This window comes from Anabrus simplex, chromosome 3 (assembly GCF_040414725.1).
Source record: "Anabrus simplex isolate iqAnaSimp1 chromosome 3, ASM4041472v1, whole genome shotgun sequence".
In the NCBI taxonomy this organism is placed as follows: domain Eukaryota; kingdom Metazoa; phylum Arthropoda; class Insecta; order Orthoptera; family Tettigoniidae; genus Anabrus; species Anabrus simplex.
In genome coordinates, this window is record NC_090267.1 from 238,982,639 (window position 1) to 239,001,726 (window position 19,088).

A 19,088-nucleotide genomic window follows, 5' to 3' on the forward strand; every position below is an offset into this window, starting at 1 on the left:
TCAAACTCGCCAAATTCAGGTTCACTGAGTACACAGTCATTTAGTTTGTTTTTCAGGTTCTGGGTATTCTGATAATAAACATTAAGCGGTCCTGGATTTAAATGAATGTCGCCGGAAAGAAGTACAGTAGAGTCTCGATTATCCGACCTAAACGGGACCTGGAGTACGTCGGATCACCGAAAATGTCGGATAATACAGAATAACTTTGAAAACGAACTGAAACAAACAGGAAGCATACTCTAGTACTAAAACAATGACGTGTTTTACGGTACTTTGTTTATTGAATTATCATTGTACAGTACATGCAGTATTGAACGAAAACATTCCAGATGTCTTACGAAAAGAAACTTTTCTCCACAGATATTAAACTGCCTAATGTCGTACCGTTTCTTCCACCGATCAAGCCACCCAACACTGGCAGGAAAATTAGGGTCCCCTTCATTAAACTCCTTCTGGAAATACACAGCCTTTTCCTGCAGAATGGGGCCAGATATTGGCAGGTCCTTCTCCCGGTGTTGAGATAACCAAAGAAACAGTGCTTCACTTACTTTTTTGTACTCACATTTTTCATTTTTTCTCTGCTCTGGTAGAGCACCCCTTTTAAATTTCTTCCCTCTTTTTTTCCAGTCTCCCACTGTAACACATCGAACATCCATAATCTGAAGGCACATTTCCCCTTTGTCCAGTCTCTTTAATGCACTCAACTTGTCTTCCATAGAAACTTTCTTCTATTTACTCGCTATACTCACAGAGGATATGAAAACTACAACATCCGCACCCAACCAATACTACAATGAACAATGACTGAAGACTCACTGCACCTGTCCTTGAGAAAAAAACTGTCCTACCGCCAGCGGTCAGGCCAGTGCTTGACCCATGGTCGCACCCTCCACAGCGGGTGTGCCTGAATTTAGTCTCCACCAAAAGTTCAAATTAAGTCTACCAGTGTCGGATAACACGGAATGTCGGATAAGCGAAGGTCGGATGAGCGAGACTCTACTGTAGTAAGATGACGAACACAGCGTGTGAGGAAGCGTGGCAACCTTTCATCCTTTGACTGGAAGAGACAGGGGCATGGCGAAGCACAGGGAGATCAGGGACGGACAAAGCAGAGAAAATATAATGCCGTTCAGCGAAGCACCATTGCAGTACTGAATCACACGACACTTCACTTGCTTCAGGGATGGTTTAGATATCAAAGCACAGTACGACACACTTCTATACACAAGAAAGACTAAGAAAAGAAAGTAATATGTCGGAGGTACAAAAACACTCCCGTTCCCAGTTACCGCCATCTTAGAGATATGCCTAAACAGTTCAGGAGAAAACTAGACCCAAAAAGTGAAAAACTAGTTGTGGTAGGCTATGCTCCAGGTGAAATTTGGAGGTTATGGAATGCTAAAAACAGAAAGTTCTAGGTCACAATGTGATTTTTGATTAACATAAATTAGGGAATAAGAATGTAGTAACTGTATCAGTCCAGTCTCAACCTCAAAAAGTTACAGTTCAGTCAGTTAAAGTCAGTGTTGGTAATGAAGATAAAGCTAAAGCAGGTAGTTCAGATCAAACTGTAGAAGAGAAAAGAGTTAGGAGGAAACCAGGATAAGGATAGATTACAATGGGAAAGAGCTATTGAGGAAGAGCTACATTCACTTAAAGAAAATGATACATGGGTAGAAGTAAAGAAACCAAATGTTGAAACATTCGTAGATTATAAGTGGGCATTTACAAAGAAAGAAGTAGGCGGTTCAATGGTCTGTAGAGCAAGATTAGTTGCACGTGGTTTTTTACAGAGTAACATAAATGAGGATACTTATTCACCTGTTGGAAAATTAGAAACTTTAAGAATATTATCAGTTTCAGTTCAAAATAATTTGGAAATTCATCAAATGGATGTAAAAAGTGCTTTTTTGTATGGAGAGTTCAAGGAAAATGTCTTTTTGAAACCCCCACCAAGTGTGGAATTTCAGTCTGGTTCTGTACTCAAATTGAAAAGGTCATTATATGGACTTTGTAAATCACCATATTTAAGGAGAAAATGGAAGTGTATGGGTTTCATAGGTCAGAGAATGATTATTGTTTGTACATCAATATTGTATGTGTTAGTTTATATGGATGATTTGTTAATTTTTTGTAATGATTTGGCAGAAATTAACAAACTGAAATACTTCTAGGAACCAATAAACTTAAATACCTAGGTATGTAGGACGAGTGTCTTGCACAGATTTAATATGTCTGAGTGAAGATCGGTACAAATCAGTGAAAAGTGGGTATACTCTGATAAGGAAAAATTATGTAGATCATGTATTGGTTCACTTATGTGTGCAACTAATGGTTCAAGACCTGTCTAAGTAGATTTCAAAACAAGCCATCTGATGCGCTATGTTTAGCGTTAAAAAGAGTACTTAGATATGTAAAAGGAACTTTCGATATAAAAATGAAGTATTGTAAATCAAACAGCTGGAATATGTTAACTGGATATGTAGATGCAGACTTTGCTAGAGACGTTGATCGTAAGTCAATTTCGGGATGTGTTTTTAAGGTATTTAATAACACGGTAGTTTGGAAATCTAAGAAACAAAGTGTTGTGGTGTTAAGCACTGCAGAAGCAGAATTAATCTCATTATGTCAAGCTATTGAAAAGGCAATGTTCTTGAAAAAAGTTTTGGTAGATTTAAATATTGATACAGGGTGTATAACCATATTTAAAGATAATCAGAGTACAGTAAAGGTTGTGAATAATCCAGAGCAGAAGCGATTGAAGCACATAGATATTAAATATAACTTCATAAAGCATAAAGTGGAAAAGAAGCGTGTATATGTAGAATATATTGAAACAGACAAGCAGCTAGCTGATATGTTAGCTAAGCCTGTAAACTATGTAATTCTTGACAATTGTATGAAAGGTCTTGGTTTGTTAAAATGTTGAAATGTAATTCTTGACAATTGTATGAAAGGTCTTGGTTTGTTAAAATGTTGAAATGTTTATGTTATGTAAATGTACTAAGTCTAACATTGAGGGGGGGGGGGGGGGGAAGTTAGTGATCAATGTTTCCTCATATTGAGGATGCTTTGGAAGTGGCATTTACTCTGTGGTGTTATGTAAAGTCTGTGGACTCAGTCAGCTGTGTATTATGTATGTGAGCTGTGTCCCAGTCACTCTCAGTGTGTATTAGTTGGATGTAGCACTCAGTTGGAAGTCAGTCGTAGCATAGATGTTTCAAGATGTAGTAAGCTGATGTATTTGAATTGTGTGTACTTGGAAGAGTGGACTTGTACAGTTGCATACATAGTATGTCCTGTGATGTTGAATAAACCAGTATTTTAACTAAACAAGTGGTATTTCATCATGGTTATGTTACTCCTCGCATAGCCCGATAGATAGTTCGCCTACATTCCCCACTAATTGTGAAGCAAAAAATGTAAACCTCTGAGAACTTTTATTGCTTTGATTGATGATTTATAATATAATTGGAGAAATCGGCATTTCTTTTAACGTATCTGGCACTGTTTTAAAATTAAGTTACTAGGACCTATTCTTTAGTGCTTTTTATCTGAAACTATTTTATTTCTTCTCTACCTAAATTCCTGATGACCCAACCAAGCCTTGTACCAGTGATACTGAAAAACCACATAGGAAACATGGCAGTAGATTGGTTAACACGTTCGCGGCCGCTCACATATATGGCAACCATTACCGTGGTACCGTAATTTTTTTTTTGTTTAAAAGAGTGAATTTCTGTGTCCTTATGCATTCTAGATTATGATTTCAATTATTTCACTATTATTTATGTGCATACGAGCCATGACGCATACGCTGCGTCTGCGGCACTACCAATGAGCTTTTCGCTTTCGGTGCCGTTTGATGCAGCATGTGCGTCATAGCTGGTAATGAAGTGGAACGAGGAAAATAATGTTTTGTTTGATTGGAGAACTTTTTTACAACATTTGTTTTAAAATTAAGTTACATGCTGCATCAATGTTTTGAACATTTCACATAAAAATACTGTGCAGTAGAATCTTATTGCTGTGTGAACAGTGTATACTTACATTACTCAATAAGCTGTATAATGTAACTAGTCAATACAGTGTGCTACAACAAACACAGGGAGACATGCCATTGTTTGTGGTCAGTTATTTCTGTGTCTTGCGGAATTCCATGAAACATTTCCAAAGGCACAAGCCTGCAGGTCCTGTACACTCGCTACAGTAGAACATGCTGTCCCTGTGCCACCCCTCTTCGTAACACTGTTTGCACTGTTTCCTCAGTCTACGTCCATTCTCCTTAGCCGCACATTTACTGGCAAAATGAGTCCCTGTAGGCGGTGTGAGAGATTTTGGGAGCCTACGAAACGGTGGCCTATAGTCAGCTGATAATAACTCCTCAATTATCGCCAGTCGAAAGTCGTAGAGTGATACCTTCTTTACAGAGAACTTGTTATACAGCTTGTAGGAATTGTATAATATCATTTCAACCACTTGAATTCCTAGTTTTCAATACCACTTTGTTGTTTCTCTTGTGAAAGGATAGTAGCAAATCATTTGATCGTGGCGATCTGTTCCTGACATTTGTATATTATACTCCGCTATTGGTTTAGGCTTCTGTTTTTTGGCCCCTCTCTTGTTGCTGACCTCCACCATGTCAAGCTCATATTCTGTGGAAATGAATTGTACCTTGCTCTTATCCCGCCACTTTCCCACGGCTATGCCATTAGCATTAGAGCAGACAACTTCGCCAAGTTTTAGTTTGCTCTCAACTATGCTGGCTGGTGTTTTCTTCCTGCCAACTCTGAGCATACCAGTAGAATGTGTCCCGTTACTGACAAGAGTAGCAGATAAAGAATAGCTATTATAGAAATTGTCCATATAGAGTGCATGTCCTAAATTTAGCCGGCCTTACATAAGATGGAGCACTACATTTGCAGCATGGCCTTTGCCACCTAAGTCGTCTGTTATCCCGGTGTAGACAGTAAAATTTATAACCATTCCATCCGGCTCCGTGAGCATATAGAGCGTGGTGCCTTATTTATGTCTCTTATATTTTATGTATTGACGAAACATCAGCCTACCACGCCACATCATCATGGATTCGTCAATACACAGCTCCCTATCAGGTTCATAAACCTCTTTCATTTTATCATTGAAGTACTCGATCATTGGTCGTATTTTATACAAACGAACTGTTGGTTTTGGATCTCCCTCAGCTGGGTTTCTTGCAAAATGGAAAGCACTTCAATAGAAGTAGAAATCTATTTCTATTCATGTAGTTCCTAAAACGTGAATATTAAATAACCTGTGCGTTTTCCAGTAATTCCTAATACGAGACACTTGCATAACACCCATGTGAAACATAAGTCCTAAAAATACACGGAACTCATCCACGGTGACATCGAACCAGTCCGTAATCCTTGACTTTTCAGTAACATTTCCTCGCAAAAATAATTCTTCTGCAAATGCGTTACATTCAGTGTTATTCAGCAAATTGTCATCTGCAAGCAAGCAAAAATAATCAATAGGTTTCGCGTCACTTGGCAGTGGAACCTTCATTCCTGGCTGACCAATAAAGTTTGTTTCATTGAGGACGAATCTGAACTCCAAGAAATGACCCCTGAAATATTGCCCATGTTATTTGGTGGGAGATTTGGAGATGAGATATTACTTGCATCTTCCTCATCTTCTGTAAACCGAGCTCGATAGCTGCAGCCGCTTAAGTGCGGCCAGTATCTAGTAATCGGGAGATAGTGGGTTCGAACCCCACTGTCGGCAGCTCTGAAGATGGTTTACCATGGTTTCCCGTTTTCACACCAGGCAAATGCTGGGGCTGTACCTTAATTAAGGCCACGGCCGCTTCCTTCCCATTCCTAGGCCTATCCTATCATCGCCATAAGACCTATCTGTATCGGTGCGACGTAAAGCAAATAGCATCTTCTGTAATGTGAGAATTGGGAGTAGACGCTCGACACACACGTCCGTAATTAAAATTCTCACTCAGGTAGCTACAGTCACTTTTCACACTGTCATCACTGTCGTCACTATCAATGCTGTCGCTGTCACTAGCGTTCAGGAGAGCTTCCAGACTATCATCATTAATTGCAAATCGCCTGTTTATCCCGCTAAGACAGGGTTTATTCCGGTGAGAAGGTTTTGAAACTTCACTGTTCTCTCTTCACATCGCAGAAATATATGCTAACTTGTAGTGGCTACAGAGATTGTAACTAACAGTTGATCTGATGCCTGGATGGTGCATATGTTTAATAATACCTTAATAATGCGCAGATAAGAGGTCTGTTTGTTTCCATACATATTGGCGGAAATTCGAGCTTTAATATCTGGCGCAGAGTGTGACGCATGTGTGTCGTCATCGGCACAGTGAAAGTGGAGTCATGGCGCATATGTGTCGTCATCAGCCGCGAACGTGTTAATTTGTGTTTTAAATTATGTTTTCTTTCTTTCCTTTTCTTTTCTTTTCTTTTCTTTTCTTTTCTTTTCTTTTCTTTTCTTTTCTCTTCTTTTCTTTTCTTTTCTTTTCTGATTTACAGGGGTTGTTTCATAAGTTGTGACAACGGTGTTATATCTTGCAATAGAGCAGCAGTGATGGAAATCCACTATATGTGTTAGAAGGCCAATGGATTGTGCTTCTTAATGGTAGCACCACATTGGATCATGGAATAGGAGCTAATGTCAGAAGGCAAACAAAAGATATGCAAAATTGCACTTCATTAAAAGAATTCCAGAGTTTTAAAGATAACGTTATAGAATTTGATATGCATGATTATCAGTGTTCTGGGCAAATGTGTGTTAATTTTTGTGGTAATCACTTACATGGTTCCTATGCTAGGAATATATGAACTTTCTGAAACATGTACCCTTAAAATATACCCTGTTTAGAAACCCATCAAGTTGTAAGTCACCGAATTTGGCTCATAATATCTAAAGAATAATTTGAAGATACATGTGGAACAAATGTTTGATATCTTATTTACTTTTATTTTTTAGAGCAATTCAAATTTGACGGACTAAATTTGAAAAAAGTATAGTGACTTGTTACCCCATAAAATCCAAAATATTTTCTTTAAATTCTTTTTTCTTCCAGGAAGTTATTTATAATAATGGTTTATAGAAGCATACCAAGTTGTATGTAGTAGGAAAGGTACATTAAACTTACAAAAATGTAAGTTACGGAAAACTTGAATCAAAGATTTGAGATCGTTAATATTGTTTTACCATTCATCTAATGAATTAGTGCAGACCATATCCATATTTCTCAGTTTCCTCTCTCTCCTCCAGCTATTTCCTCTTTGAATTTCTCCTTTGATGAGCCTTAGTTTCTAATTTCGTCATTGTGGAGTCAGCTGTTAGCAATTTGCCTGTCATCTATGTCCTTTAGTATTGACACTGTGAAAGCTCCTGGCTGAAATCCCAATCTCTTCAGAGTCTTTATCCTCCCTACATTTCCATTGTTAAACACTAAACAAGCATCATATGCTGCTATTTTGACCAAATTTGAAAAGACAAATACAGTTTTAGTGCATCTCTTCCATATAAGGGAGTTGAAACTTTTGTTAGGATTCTGGGTTCTGCCATGCAAACACTTCTGTAACAAATCTGGATTGGCCAGAACCGTAAAGGGAGTGCGTTGTAGTTTCAAGCTTAATTCATTTGTTATATCCGTAAAAATTACATCACAGTAGTCAAAAATGGGAAATAATAATGACTGAACAAGTTGAATTTTTTGTGATCGAGGGAATACATTTCTGAACCGTTTTAAGGGGTGCAAGCCACAATAAACCTTTTTGCAGATATTCTTAATTTGCGCTGACCAGTTTAGAGTTTCCGTTATAATAACTCCAAGGTTAGAAACTGATTCACAATAAGGTATAACAGTATTATTTAAAGTTATGGGAGGAATGCAATTTTGTTTTAAAATGTGAAGATTCTTTGATGTACCGATGATAAGGCTTGCGTTTTATGGGGGTTTAATTTAAGGTTGTTTTTAATTGCATAGCCATTAATTTGCTCAAGGTGAGTGTTTACATTACATATTGCTTGTTGTATATTATTAGTTCCAGTGTGGTAATAAATTTGCAGATCATCAGCATAAAGATGGTATGGTTGACAGTTGACTGTTGAATGGTCTGTTGATAGTTTGTGAAAATAAATGGCCCATACAGCTCTTTGCATGTCCTTTACATTTCCAGAGTTCTCTCTTATAGCCTTCCCATAATATACCTGCAAAGTATGTATTTCTTTATCAGTAGCGTAAGCCTATTAGCACCCCCTAGAGGTGCCATCTTCAAGTTTTTTGACCCCTGAATCCCTTCTTCAATTTTAAATGTCTTCCCCCCATTCTCTTCTGAATATGCCCAACACATTCTAACTTTTCAGTCTTACAATCTGGGCCATAAGGTTCACATTCTAAGACAGTTTTGAACAAAGTGGAGTCACCAACACCAAGGTATTTCACATACCTGACCCCATATTTTTCAACACTTCTTTGAAAAACAAGTTTCATCCCAGTTGGCTCCATCCCACCACTGGAACCTGAGTAATTTGCACAGCACACATTTTTATTTTCACTTTGCCATTTTCTCTCTTCTTCTACACTGTCACATTTATTTCTAAGGGCACAAACACCACAGAACTTGCTCATCACTTGCAGATCAAGTATTTTGCCAGTGTTAATGCTGTTGACTGATGAAACACCATAAAGTGATGTGTGCCCCCACTTCATCCATGTACCATCGCAAGGAACACACAAGTCAGTAACTGGAACATCGGATTCAGTTTTTTCCATGTCACTGTTTAGGTTCACAGCTTCCTGCAGTGATGATATCAGATTATCCTCACATTCTTTCTCAAGGGCATCCAAGAGTTCTCTGTTTGTATGAGTGTACCTTGCAGCTGGGGGTGGCATGTTCATAATTCCACAAAACAAGTCGGTACCTGCCTTTCCAACACCTAAATTCCTCATTCCATAGAACAATCTCATGTTTGCTTCACAAGTCCAGTTATTCAGACATTCTAAAAGCAATATCTGACTGACAGCTATCACAATACAAATGTAACCTACAGACTTCACCAATCCTCTCTTTAACATTATATAACCTCAAATCTCTCGCACCACAGTTAGCACATGCACAAGCTGAACGAATAACTTCTGACAGAATCCTCAAATCTATGAACCTAAACCCACTTGAGGATTTATCTTCCATCTTGTATTCGTCGAACGAAATGCCTCCATCAATTTTTGTTTTAGCAGCACTGGATTTCTTGCTCGAAGTACTTCGCATACCGGTACCTTGTTCTGTACCTTGCCCTGGTACATTTGATTTCTTTTTCGTAAACCGAGAAGCACGGTCCTTTTTTCCTTTCTTAAAAACTCTACGTTCACCTCGAGGCATACTGTTACTTTGGATAACACAGAACTCACAAAATCAGCACTTGGTAAATCGGTTATGAAACGACAGCAACACATGTATATAAACACAATGTCAACAAAGGAAGCGGAAGAATGCAACAGCCATACTTTTCCACAGCCTTCCTGATGACAGGTTTCCATGGAAGAAAGACAAATTCTCCGTAAGAGTAATGGAAACAAAACTCTTCCTACAGAAGTGGGTGTGGCAGTATACAAGCAGTTACAGATACTCATTTTTCTCACATTTACAGATGGCATTGAACTGTGATATTTTGGAAGTAAAATCCTGACATGTTAAGGTATAGTATGAGCAAAAGAAAAAATGCCATTTTTACCTACATCCCCCAACCAGCCTGCTCAGGATGGACCCTTGGTCGGATAACAAAGTAGCAGGTTAAACCAATATTATAATAAATGGTCTATCCAGCATTTTATATTACAGTACTATATTTTAATTTAAAATATTTTGAAAAATATATTGAAATATATTAGGTTCTTGAACTGACTAAAAATGGCATTTGGTGTTATAAGCAATAAGCAGTGTGAAACTACTTTCGAAAACAAGAGACACACACACTTCAGACACCTTTTACTACAATTTTTAGTCCCAAATTGGGGGGTGGCCTTACATTCAAGGTGAGTCTTACAAATGGGTATTTTGGAATATGAAAATCAAAATAAGTATTCTAAATGTTACAGTATAGTAATGTTCACCTACTGCAGCATGGCCGGTCCTATGATATTAGGGATAGCATGCCTGCCTCTTACCTGGAGGCCCTGGGTTCAATTCCCGACCAAGTCAGGGATTTTTACCTGGATCTGAGGGCTGGTTCGAGGTCCACTCAGCCCACGTGATTAGAATTGAGGAGCTATCTGACGGTGGGATGGCGGCCCCGGTCTAGAAAGCCAAGAATAGCAGCCGAGAGGATTCGTCGTGCTGACCACACGACACCTCATGATCGATAGGCCTACGGGCTGAGCAGCGATCGCTTGGTAGGCCAAGGCCCTTCAAGGCTTTAGTGCCAGGAGGGGGGATGTTACTGCAGCATGGCATCATTTAAGAATCCTTTAATAAGAAGGAAGCCATACTTTCCAGTGTCGAATCAGTTAAATGTAACTTAATAGCTTTTCAGTCTGTCTAACACACAAGTTTAGTATTTGAAGATTTAACTTTACACTATAACAAACCTGTAAAAAACCACACTATTGTATTTTTATTCTTTGTTCAACAGTGCGAGTCTTTTTACAGATACTTATTGTGTAATACTATATTTATATTGAACTTATGAGTTCAGCAGACTGAAAAAGCTTTTAAGTTAGGTTTAGGAGCACTGCAACAAGATTGATTTCCTTTTTTTCGTGGCTTTAAGTTTATCTTATTGATTTTTGCGGTAATGAACCCTGTTCTATTATACTAAATACTCCTGGCTTACCATATTTTTTGGCCAATTCCAAGACGTCTAGCTTTAACTCCACATTGAAACTCCTTTGTGATTTCATTTTATTGGTAACACTGTCAAATACAGTAAAATAAAGAAACACACTCACTCAAATTAAAATGCTGCTGTTTTGATCGCAGGACTTGCTTTACAAGTAAAATTAAAGCAGGTAGCAGGCAGAAAGATAAAAGCTGCTACTGTGTGAAGGTCAAATTCCTATCCCCTTCCCTGCTTTTGACATTCTTTCACAAACACCCAAAAAAGGGAGAAATTTATCCCTGGCCAACAGGTAACAGTATGTACAGTACAGTAAAAAAAGAATTCTGAAGAAATATTTTTCTTGGAATTACAGCTTGTCCAATAATTTATTTTTCTAAAATTTGTCTCAAAACTTGGAGGATCTTTCAATTGAGGGGGTCTTATTTTCAAGACGCTCGCAGCCGTGGGAGATTAGGACTTACTTATCCATTGGGTCGTCTATTTAATCCAACAACCCGTTACGGGGTCATCCGCTGTAAATAGAATTCATTGTTTTATTGTGCATAAAATGAATTCAGAAGTACAATACAAACAACTTGTGTCAATAGTGCAATAATTTGATTTATCATGTAGTTTCATTCGCAGTAAAATTGCTGTAGATGGATACAAAGGTCTTGTATCCAGTCAACTTCTGCACCTCTGTTAAATGATCTGTGCACCTGAAAGACATGTTGTAAAATTCGGAACACTGACAACACAGAAATACCAATGTGTGTGGATGATTCCTGCGCAGTCCAATGTCTGTCTTCCATTAAGAATTGTTTGATAACAGCCTCCAACACCTCAAATGAGACATCCACTGTGAGATGGTCAACAGTTGCTATGCGCTAGCACTTGAAGATCCTAATCCAACATGCAACAGTTCAATATGGTAAAGCATTATCATCTAATGCTTCTGTTGGCACTGCGTGTTTCTAATGTGGAAAACTGCAATTTCGTTTCCACTGTTCTACTTAACTTACATTCATCTTGGAGCATGGCTGGTAGTGCAGAAACTTTTTTGTCTGTTTATTAGCCTCAAGTGCAGAAACTTTTTTGTGTGTTTATTAGCCTCAAGTGCAGACAGATGCCATCTGTTGGTGGTATTCAGTAGTGAATGACATGGGTATTCAAATGTACTGAACTTAACATTGCTGCCAAGTGCTCTGAAAATATAACACTGTTCTTATGAAACTTATCAAACAACTTCCCTGTATGGTATGGTAAAATTTAGAGAAATGTATATCAAATTAAAAGCTTTCCAGTATTATAGAAGATTATTTTGTTACTTTATTTCATGTCTGTTTAGATGTATTAAGGTCCTTCATGTATTATAGTAATATTGTGTTACTGTTGTTCTTCTCCTTCAGGTACAGCAGAGAATGGAGGTACCACACGGAAGAGAAAGTTTGGATAACGCAAGCACCGGGGATGGGTGTTGTTGAGAAGACTTCGACGTACGAGCGTGGCACTTACTACTTTTTTGATGCCCAAAACTGGAGAAAGGTCGCAAAAGAGTTTCATCTGGACTACAACAAGTTAGAAGGACGACCACATCTGCCGCCATCATTCCACCCAACTCAACCTGTTGTATGACCGCGACAGTGAGGTGCAGCTCAGGGATTGGATTCAGGGCACAGACTTACATAACAGGCACATTACAGTTCAATTTGTTCAGGTCCTACAACGTGACTGTTAGGGACAACCAAAGCATCTGACATATAAGTACAACATGTTTCAATATATTAAGTACAAGTTATATTCAACATCATTTTCATATGTCATAGTTAATGTACATTATTAAAAAATGATTAAAACTATTAAAATTATTTTTCATGTGTGAGATCTGTGCAAGTTGAATTCTTCTGTGATATAATTTGCCTTGAATCCCATTCCATTGTTTGAATTGGATGTTCACGTGATGAACGAACTGAACTCACTAGTCCTTCGAACTCATTCCTTGGCCAAGATAACGAACTGTGGACCTACTTTTACGCTGAGGCTCGGAGAAGGGAATTATTTTAATGTTTCTGTTCTTTTTTTATTTTTTGTTTCGAGATCTGTATGTAGAAGTGATGGATGTTTTTGAGCCATGTATAAAGAAAAAATAAGAATCTTTAAGTAAAAGAAAAAATGTCCAAGAACAATAAATGTTTTCATTTCTTGTAAAGACTCCTTTATTTATGTGTTTATAAATTAGAGACTTAGTAAGACCTGCACTATTGAATTTGTGGATAATAAGGTAGACCATAGACCTGTTCCAGCTTCTACAATTTGGTGTGTATCTTTTCCAACCTTGAGAATTGGAATTGATTTTTGGAGTACCTTTGCCTACATGGCTACAAACCAAAGCTTTCTCCTTTATGGTTTTCCTTTGTGGTCTACTCCTCTTGTAGGCAGGTTGTCTTTATCACATAAGGAGCATCCAACGCAAAATTGGAAGGTTGTGGGTTCGCATCCCAGTGGTGTCCAATTGGCCATTTTTGTTCTGTACTTAACATCTGTTTGATGTGTACTGAACATGACCTAAATGTTGAAAGTTTATTTTGAGTACAATGCAGTTGTGAAAATTAAATATTCATTGCCTAGTCTGCTATAATCAAGGGCTACCAAGAGGACATGGACTTACACAACACAGGGGTGTCACTCCTTGAATGATGTTTGTGGTAATCTTTACACACTGCCTTCAGTTTCAATAGTTATGAAGAGAAGAAAATTTAACGCAAATCTTTTTCTTCAGAAACTAGCTTCTCAAATCTAGATATGATATACACAGTGATATGAATTTCAAGTTCAAAGTGATTTCTCATCCTTGTTTTGATAGCAGTTGTGAGAATATATACTGCATAAATACAAGGTTGTAAATGGTATAAATTTAAGAGCTAAATTCAAGGTATAGTTGCATTCTCTGGCTAAAAATACTGTATTCAAAGAGGATTGTTCTACGAGTTCGAAAATGCTGTGTGTTTAACATCCCTCCTACTCCTATCGGTCGTAAAGGACCATATACATTTCCATGGAGGCTTAATACCTGCAGAATTACTTCTTCAGTTTCTTTCATTTATGTTAAATATGCTAATTCTCTTCTCTCCTGGTTGGTTACAGCACCCTGCACTTACAGTACAACAGATGATGATAATCCAGTATGTAGTCTTTCATCAGTGCTGAAAATTTTAACTTAGCAGGTTTAGGAGATGAAATGATATAAGGAAGAAAAAATAAAACACCTTATGTCAGCCCCCAAAAAGGTAAATGGGAAAGTTTATTATGTAGGAAGAGAAGATTTGAAGGTAAAACATATCAGAGAAGCATTAGAAAAGTGTGACTGTTGAAGAGGAATTAGTCCAAACATTTGAGGCATGTCCTGTCAACTTCTTTCTTCTGATCAACTTAGTCTCTTTTTTTTTTTTTTCCCTAACTATATTTGGTATATCTTATTATGAGATTATAGCTATTTGTCTAGGTATCATCTGTAACATCCCATCTCACACTTTCCTATTCTCATTTTCTTCAGTTGTTTCTTTCCTTTCATACACTGCTACATTCTTTACAGGGTGCATGATAGTCATGTGGCATTGTCACTGGTTTCTCACCATGGTTGCCACAGACTTAACCCCGACCAATGCATGTGTGATTTTAGATATGAAAAATCACATCTTTGCAGTTCAGATTCAATGTAAAACTGGAGGTTTTGTGGCTTGATCACAATATCATGTCATTTAAAACTACAAGCTTGCTTGCTTTTTTTTTTTTTTTTAACATTCTTTATAGACAGTTTAAGATACAAAGTTGTAACACATATTTTAATATCTAAAGTAAGTAAATTTTACTTGAATGGCTTTCCTAGCTTTATTAGATAATGGTTTTAGTTATAGCTGTAAGGGAAAATATGAAAAGCAGTCTTCGTTTTTTAACCCTAGGTTATAGAGGAAGAAATCTGACTTTTCAAATAAAAAAGACATTGGCAAAGTTCCATGAAAGGCATGAAAGAAGGTGAAGTCAAAGTGTTGGCGTAGAGATGTCAGATGGGAAAGATGAAAATGTGTAGCGTTACACAAGTAGAAGCAATGCCTGAATCGGCTAAGAGCCCATGGTAGCCACTCCATGTTCCCAAGCTAACCAAGTTAAAAGCCCATGGGCCCATGCCCATGTTGACCACGTTAGAAACTGGGCTTTTTTTCTTTTTGTTCTGTTTATCCACGTTCCTTTCCCATTAAAGTTTTGTGTGATGATTTCTTCGAGATATTATTTTGTAGAACTATGTTAATTTTTTTATCATTTATGAAAACTTTATTTATATTCTGGGGTTTTGTGGCATGATCTCAGTTTTCTCGAAGGATATTTGTAATCCTATTCTTAGGGATATTTTTTGGAGATAGGTGATCTGGGCACGAACTTCTTCCATGTCAAGGGTTAGAAGAGCTAAATTGTCCACAAACTCCATGCAGTTTGTTCTTATTGAGGGTTTTGCTCCAACTTTGATTTTAGGTAGGTTTTTCTTTTGCCAAAGTTTCATAATGTAATCGAGAGCCATACTGAAAAGTAGGGGGGATAATCCGTCACCTTGTCTGAGCCCAGTTTTTATTGTAAAACCACAAAATGTAAATTTCATATTTCCGTATTGACAGCTAAACTTCTTTAAATCACTATAACAATTATTTAATGTCGAACAGTATCCTCCTTATTCAATACATTATGGTTAATGTGAATTTAAATAACTTAAATTTGACATTTGTCACAAGTGGATAACAGTGCACACTGAAGATTTTAACATGACCTTATAAGAACATGAACTTTTTCTTAAAAAGAACATTTTAACATTCATAACATCATTCGTACTTTAATTTTAAATGTTTTTAACTACAATATGTAATGTCAATCCGTGGTGTAGGGGTAGCGTGACTGCCTCTTACCCGGAGGCCCCGGGTTCGATTCCCGGCCAGGTCAGGGATTTTTACCTGGACCTGAGGGCTGGTTCGAGGTCCACTCAGCCTACGTGATTAGAATTGAGGAGCTGTCTGACGGTGAGATAGCGGCCCCGGTCTAGAAAGCCAAGAATAACGGCCGAGAGGATTCGTCGTGCTGACCACACGACACCTCATAATCTGCAGGCCTTCGGGCTGAGCAGCGGTCGCTTGGTAGGCCAAGGCCCTTCAAGGGCTGTAGAGCCCTGGGGTTTGGTTTGGTTTTTTTTTTTTAATGTAATGTCAATTTTAGCAATCTATTGAAGATGATTCAGTTAGGATCGAAACATGCATAGATGTGCCAAAGATTCATAATGTAAAGAGTGGGTCTATGGATACTATCATATACGTTTTTAATACCTATGAATGCGATAAAGAGCTATTTATTTCTACGCTTGTAATGTTCCATTATTAGTTTCAGGTTGCGAATTTGGTATTCTCCAAGTTGTGGTTCCAGAGTGTTTTTGATCCTGTTGTAAATCACGCGAGAGGAAATTCTGTGTGTAGACCAGAAGGGTTATTCTTCTGTAAATATCTGGATTGGTTTTATCATCACTTTTTAAATAATGAATGAATTATTCCATTGCTCTGAAATTTTCTCAGTGATCCACGTTTTTACTAGATGTTGATGGAGATTCATAATTGCAGTTTTCTGGCATTTTTCCAGATTTCTGTTTTGCCGCATGCTTTGTAATTTTTTTTAGTTCTTTAATTTTGAGTTCTACTTCATTGATGGTTGGATGATCTATTAGATCAGGGGTAGGTACATAAAATGGGTCTGTTTGTATTCACTTGAAATGTTCTTAGTGGGTCATTGCAATTTAGAAGTTTGTTGAATATCTCTGCTAGGATCTCTGCATTTTCTTGCTTACTATGGGCTAACATTCCCGATTTATCTCTCAGCATTAATGTTGGGGGTTCATATTTTAGGAGATATCTGCCAAAATTTTTGTAATAATCTCACAAATGTTTTTTCTTGAAATTCTCTTGTATCATTTTTAGGGTGTTTTTAAGATGTTAATGTTTTGTCTGATTATTTTTATGGGTTGACTTCCTTGATTTTATTAGTTCTAAATTTGATTCTTCTGACTTTTGGGCTTGATGGTTTATCCAAACTTGGTGTCTTCTGTGTATCACCTGGTTGCATTCTTCATTCCATCAATCGTATTTCTTCCTGGGATTCATTGGAGCTAACTCTTCTGCTATTGATTTTAATTTGGTGGTCAGTTCTTCTAGTGATTTGGTGTTGATAGATTCTTCTATTTTCTTGTCACGCAGCTGTAAGCTTGAATTCAAAAGGTAGTGAGTTCGAATCCCACTGTCGGCAGGCCTGAAGATAGTTTTCCATGTTTTCCCATTTTCTCACCAGGCAAATGCCGGGGCTGTACCTTAATTAAAGCCACGGCTGCCCGTCCCACTCCTAGCCCTTCCCTATCCCATCATTGCCATAAGACCTATCTATGTTGGTGCAAGGTAAAAGCAAAAAAAAAAAAAAAGTTTCCTTGTAGTATTCTATCCTTTTTACTAGCTGCGGTACCCGTCGTTGACGAGACAATCATATAGAACATGCAAAGTTATCTCGCTCCCTAGCTACTTTCCACCAATATTCAGGCGTGCTGTTTTACGCGGGATGCAGCGGTAATCCCATCTATTGGAGATGAGTGGCAGCAGAAGAGACAAGTCATGGTCAATATAATGTTATTGTTGATCAGTTTGATGAGCTGTCGATATTGTAGGCCTTTATATTTAGTTTTCTTCCAACTCTGGGATATTGGAGCATCTAATGCAAAGTCATTCCTTCCTTCTTTCACTACTCCCTCTTGTCTTATTCTTCAAATAATCATTACAATATTTTCTCATTTTTTATAGGGATTTTCACATTTTCCCTTGTCGATATGGACTGATGACCACGCGGTTTTACACCTTAAGACAATCATGACAAAAACCATCGCCAGTTAACACAATCAAACGATATTTTCATGTTTACAATGCTTGTCGATATGGACTAAGCAGCAAAAGTCTAAATTCATTATTCTGTTATCATAATCGGTATGGTAAGACTGTATAAGACATAAATAATATGAACTTGTATTCTCTATAACTTTTGTTGCGGTATTTAATACTTTTTGATAGGACCAATAAAATAGGTATTTAAAAAATTACATTTTAGGCAACTTCCCGTAAACTGTCATTTCATCTAGTATGAATAAAAATTATTTATAACCTAGACTGTAGCACCTTATTTCCACACTTAATATACGGATTTTCATTAAATTCTGTTCACCCATTTTCTTGAGGTTTGGCGTTGGTATGGACTTGGCAACAAAAATCGTAATTCACAAATATCTCTCTTATCATAGCCAGTACGATAAAAAAATACATAAGGGATAGAAAATTTCATTCTACATAGCCTTAGTTATGTAGTATTTATCGATAGGAACATTAATAATATGTATAATTGCAAATTAAATTTTAGGCCTTTCCCTAAACTACCATTTCACTCAGCATGAATAAAATTATTTACAGCCTAGATTGTAGTGCATCATTCCCAGACTTTACATGCCAATTTTCATTAAATTCTCTTTAGCCATTTTCTTGTGATGCCTGTACATATGTACAGACAGACAGATAGACAGTAATGACAGAAAATTAAAAAGTGCATTTCCTTGTTACTATGGACATGACCGATACAGAAACACCACTCTTCTTACATTCTGAGCAATTTACAGATAAAACTCTTATTTTATATGTTTAGATTAACGTACAGTAGTTCGGTTGAATTTTCTCCTATTTTTATTTGAAGGTTTTTCTTTACGATTGGGGTTAATTTAATGGTCTGACTCTGAGCCTCCTCCCTTTAGGACTTCGATATTGTGGATTTCTCGCTGGTAAAATTTATCCACGCAGTCATGGTCAAGCTGACATTTGCCTTTTCTGAAGTCAGGATGTTTCCAGGTTTTTAATTTGTGGGGTTTCCTTTTAAAGCATGTTGATTTTGAGAGAAGGTTTTGGTTTCTGCAAATTTCAATCAATCTTTGACCGTTTTTGTTTGTTTGTTTATGTGCTGGCCATTTTCAAATTTGATCCAAGATATCCCAAAATTTTTCTGTTTCTTCTCTGTCCTTTAGTGTATTGTTTTTCTTAATTGGTCGGAGCATATACATTAATAATTGTGTAGGTCTTATTTGCAGATTTCAGAGTTAAAGTTGCAAGTCTGGGGGGATTAAGATTTAAATTCTATAATTGAGT

General features: G+C 37.3%; 1 protein-coding gene across 1 annotated transcript in view; it reads left to right on the forward strand.

Moving 5' to 3' along the window:
* Positions 1 to 13,035, forward strand: part of Rga (Regena) — a 167,075-nt gene extending 154,040 nt beyond the window's left edge. The window contains exon 7 of the mRNA XM_067142935.1: positions 12,246 to 13,035. Coding sequence (XP_066999036.1) covers positions 12,246 to 12,471 — 226 coding nt within the window. The 3' untranslated portion in view covers positions 12,472 to 13,035. The remainder of the gene's footprint in view (positions 1 to 12,245) is intronic.
* Positions 13,036 to 19,088: the final 6,053 nt, after the last annotated feature.